Raw genomic sequence first — 8,421 nt, forward strand, 5'->3', positions numbered from 1 at the left:
ATGGATGACTGTCAGGATTACGGTGGGACATAAAGACAAGAGACTAAATGACGAGTGGCTGAGCAGGCAGAGTGGAGAACAGGTGGACTACTGAATGGATGGATGAACAGATGAATGGATGATGTTGTACTCACACACAGCAGACTGATGCCGACGATGAACATCCCCAACATGGAGCAGAGCCACCTGGAGACACAGAAACCGCCAGCAGTTTACCAGAAAACTCCAGGATCAGGTCTGAACAGGATTTAAGATCCACTTTCCAGAAGAGTTAATCTGCTGATTTAACAGCTGGACGGATTCCCAGGAAACGTCTTCCTCGTGTGAACTGAACCGCAGCACAATTTCATCAGCGTGAGCTTAAAAACCGGAGAGGAGAGCTTAAGTTGTGTTTTCCAGCGTGTTGGTGAAGTTCAGAGGCGGCGCTGCCCAGTCAGCTCAGACAGGGTTTATCTGTACGGTTATACCGGCGGTGCTACAGAAACACAGCTCGTCATCATTAAAGGTGTTTTACTCTCAACTGTGAAGACACAAACTGAAACAGACATTTGCACTTCTGTCTGCAGGACCTTCATCCTGACCCGAACCTAAACCAAGTCTTCTGTTAATTACTCACCAAGTCCAAAGTTTGGTGACTCATCACTTTATAGTTGTTTCATGTCTCTGTTTGACTGGCTTTAAGCAGCAATGCTTCCCTTCAGACAGAGGCTCTGCCGTACAGGTCTCCTGATACCTGGTGGATCTGTTCAAACACTCATGACTTGTTGGTTTTAAGCCACCAACAGCCCATCAAACTTGGACTTGATGAGGCTTCTTTTCCCTGCAGATACTCAGTTGAGGCATGATGGGACGTTTCCAGGATCAACCCGCTTCGATCACAACATTAACTCCTAAACGACACGTCAGTATCCAGGGGCCTCATTTATCATCAGTGCCTAGAAAAGCTTCTAAATTCTGTCGTACGCATGAAATTTAGAGTGTAAGTACAAAGAAATCTGTATTTATCAAACGTGCGTACGGGGGTGGTATCATCAGTGTTGGTAGATCCCACTGGTTCTTAACCTCCGTGCTCGTTGCCTTCAGGAACGCCTCCACATCACCACATACGGCAGCAACACACCTCTTTATTAACAAGTGAAGGTTTCTTTTCCTCACTTGTCGTCATCATCGTGGCAAAAAGGACGACGAAGAGGAACTTTTCTGAAACTGAGATCGAGGTACTCGTCAGCGAGGTTTTAGCAAACCAGAGACTATTGTTTGGTGCATTAATGTTGGGATGAGCAGTGAAAGGAGAAACGCTGCCTGGGACAAGATAACCACCACAGTTACTCCTGTTGGTCAGAGGACAGATCGCCGGCAGAATGTTTAAAAAGAGCCCATAAAAGAGAACTGATGCAACTGGAGGAGGACGAGTTCATACCAACGTCCACCCAGTGGATAACCCTGATCACTGCAGATGACATGTTTAATAACCAGACTAAGTCCAGCTGAAACATCTCCACTCTGTGACACTCACCAATAAGCCAGCCGTCCTCAGCAGCTCCTGCTTGGAGACCCACAGAACTGTTCTGCTCAATGAATGAGTCGTGTTCCTCCAGGCTGCCGGCAACAACGTTGGATAGCCACAAATGTGCAGCGCAGATTATCTGGACGTTGGTTGAATGAAACCCTTTTCTAATAATGTAATTAAACTCATTAGTGATGCTGCTTTGAATGCGATGTGGGTGCAGTCTGTGGCTCCACTCATGTTTATGGCGTTATGNTAGTGGACTCTGGTCTCCTCCATGCTGAGGAGGACTGAGTCTGAAGGAACCAGAGAAGCTCAGGAGGTAAGGAAGGCCTGACTTTAGCTCCTGCTGCTGAGCCTGAAGCTAATCTGTGGATGTGAACTGGTAGCTGGTAATCTTTTATCAGAGGTAATGTCATACGGTGAGAAGTAATCTGATTACTGAGAGAAGATGCAGTCTGTAACCAGGTGACGCTTCAGTGATGCTGCCCAGGTGAGCTCTCACACTGCGGAGTCCGGCCCTGTCCGCTGATGGACAGTGATGGTGATTGTCTGCCAACAGGGAGGGGCGGGGCTTAGCCAGCCGTCTGCTGTGGTTGGTCAGGCTTCATCAGTGGACCGGATCAGAACCGCTGGAGGTTTACAGGGAACCAGGACGTCAACAACACGTCTGACCCAAGGAACACATGGAGACAACAACACAACATGGACCTGGGGGTGTGTGTGTCTGTGTGTGTCTGTGTGTGTATCTGTATGTGTGTATCTGTGTGTATGTGTAGGTGTGTGTGTCTGTGTGTATCTGTATGTGTGTCTGTGTGTGTATCTATATGTGTGTGTGTGTGTGTGTATCTATATGTGTGTATCTATATGTGTGTGTATCTGTGTGTGTGTGTGTGTGTGTGTGTGTGTGTGTATCTATATGTGTGTGTATCTGTGTGTGTGTGTGTGTGTCAGCATCACTCCTCGGTCTCCTCCTCCTGGTCCTCCTGGTCCTCTTCGCTGTAGTCGCTCAGAGGAAACTCTCGGCTCTCCTTGTGTGTGTTGTAGCTCTTCCTGTGCATCACACACTCCTGGTCGATGATGGCCTGCAACACACACACACACACACACACACACACACACACACACACAGTGGATCAATACCTGTAATCTGTGTGTAATTGACGGTGTATTAAGCAGAAATGTTTCCTCTGCAGCTTTGAAGGCAGCTGCCTCTGATCTGTGATCAGTCTAATCGCTGTGTAATGACTCCACACACACACACACACACACACACACACACACACACACACACACACACACACACACACAGCTTGGCGGCGACATCACAGAAACACACACTGTCTTCCTGCTGGCGTGTGGAGACCTGCAGCTCTGGCCTGATGTTAAAACCAAACACCAGAGGACTGAACCTGTCCGAGACGCTCCAGGTGAGCTCAGTGACATCATCTGTTTTTACTGAGCTGACCAATCAGGACGCAGGCGCTCGGGTTTCCAACAACAAGCAGCAGCGACAGGAAGAGGCGTCACACAGAGTCAGAAAGGCCGACCATCACCTGCTGCTTCTGCTCTGCTCGCTGTTTCTCCTGGACAGGAGCTACATCTGCAGCTCTTTCTGTTGTTCTGCTCCTGAGGACTGGACCAAAACCAGGCCACACAGAACCCAGTCAGCGTTGGTCGGGCCTGCCCCTACAAACAGCAGCTTCACTAGTTTAACTAGTAACACTTCTCACTAACATGGAGCGAACCCAACCCTCACCCAGTTTGTCACTGAAATGTCTTCAGCTGACCACACTGGAGCCTCGGTGTGAAGCCTCTACTACCACTACTACTAGTACTAGTACTACTACTACCACTACTACTACTACTACTACTACTACTACTACTACCACTACTACCACTACTACTACTACTACTACTACTACTACCACGACCACTACCANCTGGATGTAGGCTGGGACCAGGGGAGGTATGGCACCCAACTGGATGTAGGCTGGGACCAGGGGAGGTATGGCACCCAACTGGATGTAGGCTGGGACCAGGGGAGGTATGGCATTCGTACGCATGGTCAGAGGTGTGCGTATATTTACGCACATTCCGAAGTATAAGTACAAGTTGATAAACTCCATATTTTGTGTGGGAATGTTTGCACGCTCTGATGATAAATGACGCCTCAGGTTTCCTACACATTTGTGCAGAAATATCAGTTTTTTTACCCATTTTTGTGGTAATATCCAGGTTTTTGACATTTTGGTGCAATAATATTTAGATTTTTAACCTTTTGTGCATTGACATCCTGGTTGTTCACACTTTTGTGACCTCCTCGACAGGTTTTTGGCCACGTTTCTGCAATAACAACCAGGTATTTGACACATTTGTGTGGTGATATCTAGACTGCTGAAACTTTCCTAGGTTAACATTGAGTTTTTGGACATGGTGGTGTGGTGATATCCAGGCGTGCCCAAACAGAGACAAACAACACTGACCGTCCCATCTTATTGGCCAGAACTCCAAACAGGTTTGTTCCGATCAGGTAGGAGACACTGGCAGGGAGGAAGGCCATACCTGCAACACAACACACCTGTAAGAGGCAGCGCCTCACACACACACACACACACACACAGTACATGTTCACAACTTCAAACACTAGCTTCATCTTGTTCCTGATTGTAAGTTGACACATTTCTGAAAAAGCTTCAAGAAAGTCTGAAGGATGAAAGAGTCACAGGAAGGAAGGAAGGAAGGAAGGAAGGAAGGAAGGATATGGGGGAGACTGTGGGCCGTACCAAGCTGCCACTTCGGGGAGCACATGGTCTGCATCATCCAGATGGGCAGCGTGGGCTCCAGGATGGCCACGCCCATGTTGGCGAAGCACAGCGAGCCTGCAGGTGAGCAGCCAGACAACACATTGCTGTTGAATCCTGAGCGGTCAGACTACAGAGTGTGAGGCAGATGGCTGGTCCTCGTCCACTTTATTCCTGCCTCTAGCGTGTTGCTGAGTCAGGCTGACTTTGCTCTCCCCGCTGGAGATTCAGGAAAACGAGGACAAACCAGAGCATGACGCAGCAGAAATCACCTGAGCCTGAGTCAGGGAAACTCAGCAGCCCAGTGTGAAGGTGGATCCCTGCGTGGGCGTTCAAATTAGTTTATAAAAGAGTGTAAAAGTCACTCCAAAGCTGTCCAGAATGAAAAAAAGATAAAAATGACTCCAAACAGAAATGTTCAAAGTTACACAATATTGGTCCAAAATAACACAAATCTGTTCAAAATTACTTCAAACTGATCAATATGACAGGTTTTCCTCCAACATCACACAAAATACGTCCAAAATAACACAAACTAATGACTTAAAAAACGTCTAGAATAATTTGGAAGACAAAAATGAGTCTCAACGACTCCAAACATCCATAACTTAAACATTGTATGGCTCATGTCCCCGTAAACAGTGAGGAGCTCTCTGCAGCTTTCCACTTAACTGGATTTTAACATGAACCACTGTTCTGTTTCCAGCCTGACAACAAAACGGACTAGAGGACACACAAAGGACCACAGAGACATGCAGAACTACTGTAAACACATCCAAGAACACAAGTGTCGCCATGCCTTCACTGGGCTGTGATCTGAACCTGGACCATCCTCCAGCTGAGCCAGGCATTCTGTCAGGAGTTTGTGTCTGAACATATGGAGCTTCTTACCAGCGCTGATGAGGATGTACGGGTCTTTCAGCAGCGTCAGTAGCGGCGTTCCCTCCACACTCTGAAACACAAACATGAGCTGAAGCTGGACGTCCCGACCCAGAAGAACCTGAGCTTCACCACTGAAACCAGATGTTCCAGAACAACCTCCTGCTTTTCATGTTTCTGGTAAATTACAGGTTTAAAACATTTTCTTCTTAACCGGGATGTCCCGGTTAAGATTTGTTGGCCCAAATCGTATCTCATGTAGTATTGATTAGTATCTCAGATCTGATTGTCCCAGACAATAGACCAGCTGTAGTACCTGGTTGTTCCACCAGGTGGAGCCTCTCACTGTTTAACCCTGTAGAGCAGCCGTTCTCAAACTATTTGAGCCACGATCCCAGAGATGGCATCAGTTTGTGTTTGTGAGCCCCCGATTTGAATTCCTCATATCTTGTGAGCAATAACTCTGTTGTTCATGCGGTAATGCGCTAAAGTGAACGTGTTAATTCCACAGATTCATCTCTTTAACATTTTCTTTTGAATGAATGAATGAATGAATGAATGAATGAATTTCAAACAAATGAAAGTGAAAAAAAATAGAAAAACTAAAGAAAATAATTTTAAAAGAGCGTTAAAGAAGAAAAATGTCATCACATAATCAAATCATGATAAGTTCAAAGAGGAGTGGGAACAGGTATACGGCCTTCATTCTGACAGTCCTGATACACATTTATCTGACAAATGCAGGCTTTGTGTTTATTTTTCTACAATGATCTGACAACCCTTTGGAATTATCTTGGGACCCCCATGGGGGCCCCGACCCCCAGCTTGAGAACCACTGCAGTAGAGACCAGAGGAGTTGTCACTCAGACTCCAGGTCGTGGTGGCAGCAGAGAGCATGGTGGGACCATGACAGAGACTCTGAGGAGGTTGATGAGCTCCAGTCAGGGCTCCGGTTCTAGACAGAACCAACAGACGGTGTTTCTGTCCAGCTGGTAAACGCAGCAGTCAGGCCCGACGTGCTCATTGTTTACCACCAGCTACTCATGTACGAGCTCATAACGCTGCACCACCAGTGATAACGAAGCCCGTTTATGACACCAGCAGGCTGGAACTGATGGGTCCTGATCATGACCTTGAGACCTACGTCGTGGTTGTGATGTTCATCAGCAGCTTACAAACTATAAATCAGGGAACTGGGAGCTTCTAGGAGCTGCTGTTGTGGGATTCGTAGACGTGTCTTCTGACCCTCCTTCATTACTGTCATGTAGCAGCACCTCTGCCTGAACATCATGTCTCGACCACGGCTGTGACACGACGACAGATCAGAGTCACTGAAGGCGAACTCACCCCAGGAGAGATTTTTGACGGCTGCAGGATGCAAAGCTGCAACGCTGCAACACAAATGAAGAGAACCAGTCACCACGAGAGCCGCCACGGAGAATCCATCAGCCATCAACCATTACAATGAAGATTCTGACAGTCCAACAAATCAGTGGGAGTCTTTACAAAATGAGGTTCCTTCAGTGTGAATGTTTTCTGGTCTCCATCACAGCAAACTGACTGCGTTTGGACAAAACAAGCCATCTGAGGAAACTGTGATGCACCACTTTGTGGGACAGCTGAATCCAGACTGGACACTCAGACGATTCCTCAGCAGCCCAAAACCACCTGAGCGGCTTTCAGTGCGTCGACATTTTGCCTGATTATCAGAATGTCTCCTGATTTACAGCTACAGAGCTCAGCGGTTGACTTCTTCTGACTGGTGCATCATCATCTGAGTCACTCTCTGATGAAAACCGTCCGAGTGCAGCTTCTTAAATGTGAATGTTTCCTGGTTTCTTTCCTCCTGAATATTTTAAGACAAAACACTGGAGGAAACCCTGATGCACATTGTGTTTCTGACATGTTGCAGACCAGACACCTGATTGGTTCATCCAGAAAGTAACACCAAGACCATTTAAGAGTGTGGATGATGTGTAGCTGCAGCCCGGCCCTGTGCTGACGTTTACAGTCTCACCTCCATCGAACACAGCCAGGAAGGCCAGGATCAGGAAGGGGGCGCTCTTCCCCACAAAGTCGTACATCACGCTGCCGAACGGAGCTCCGACTGAAACACAACACACACAGGATGCTGAACAGCTGCATGAGAGCTTCTCAACAGCCGAACCTCAGACACTGAACTCTGAATAAGCACAGAACTCTGATCTGCAGCTTGACTTTCTCATCAGTTTCAGAAATGTGTAATATTTCACTCCATGTACAACATCAGAAGTGTAGCTGGTGGAACGTGTCTGTGATTCAGCGAATCCAGCCGTCCTCACATGGATTCATCCCCTCCCATGAAGGAAAAGGCAAAACTCACAACAGTCACTCCAATAACTAGAGACTGGAAAAGTAATAATAAATAAACATTAGCTAAAGTACAATTCAGTGAAATAAGACGTTGCTTTGAATTGTGGTTGGAAAGAATCATTTGAAGAAACCAAACTGTGGTGGACCAATGAGAGCCAGAATACCTGTCAACAGGTGCACAAGTCTGACTGAGAGCTACAGGAAGCACCTGATGGCAGTGATTGGCTCAGAGGGTTGTTCAGCTACATACTAGTTCACGGGTCCATCAGGCTGGTTTTTAATATTTCTGTTGAACCACTAAGGTGTGCTGCTGTGTTCCTCCGTTAGTGGGAGGGCATGAACACACCTGAGGACGGCTGTAGCTCTGACCACAGCTGATATAGGCCATACAGTGTATCAGTGGAAGGTCCAGTGACAGGACTAAACCGTACACCTCACACTGAGCCGTAGAGGCTCTAAGCAGGTGTCTGACTGGCTGCCAGTGTTCAGCTGTCATGTCACAGTGATGCAGCGTGCTAGCGTCTCACTCAGGACTCCCATGGCCAGTCCTCCCAGGGCCACGCCCATCGCGATGCCTCTCTCCTCGTCGTTGGTGTAAACGCTGGCCAGCATTCCCAGACCTGAACACACAGAGCTCATCAGAACCTAGTAGGTGACTGCACCAGTTGCTCCAGTCAACACTTCATCCATATATGTGCAAGACTACATCGGTCTGGCTGCTACGCACACCTCACTGTGGCTTTCTACTCTAACGTTTATATTTGTTCTTACGACACTTACATAGCTGTATGTTTACGTGTATTTAGCTCTTGTTTTACTGAACTTATTATTTTTGGGCTTTGTGTTAAACAAACAGGACCTGAGCGCTGATTTCGTACC

At 47.3% G+C, this 8,421-nt stretch overlaps 1 protein-coding gene across 1 annotated transcript in view; it reads right to left on the reverse strand.

The window, feature by feature from the left end:
* slc18a1 (solute carrier family 18 member A1) overlaps positions 1-8,421 on the reverse strand; it is a 23,319-nt gene that overhangs the window by 5,014 nt on the left and 9,884 nt on the right. The window contains exons 7-13 of the mRNA XM_008303129.1: positions 8,070-8,162; positions 7,208-7,297; positions 6,538-6,581; positions 5,203-5,263; positions 4,294-4,389; positions 3,994-4,072; positions 135-186 (exon numbers count right to left, since the gene is read on the reverse strand). Coding sequence (XP_008301351.1) covers positions 135-186; positions 3,994-4,072; positions 4,294-4,389; positions 5,203-5,263; positions 6,538-6,581; positions 7,208-7,297; positions 8,070-8,162 — 515 coding nt within the window. The remainder of the gene's footprint in view (positions 1-134; positions 187-3,993; positions 4,073-4,293; positions 4,390-5,202; positions 5,264-6,537; positions 6,582-7,207; positions 7,298-8,069; positions 8,163-8,421) is intronic.

This window comes from Stegastes partitus, unplaced genomic scaffold, assembly GCF_000690725.1.
Source record: "Stegastes partitus isolate 25-593 unplaced genomic scaffold, Stegastes_partitus-1.0.2 Scaffold1940, whole genome shotgun sequence".
Lineage (NCBI taxonomy): Eukaryota > Metazoa > Chordata > Actinopteri > Pomacentridae > Stegastes > Stegastes partitus.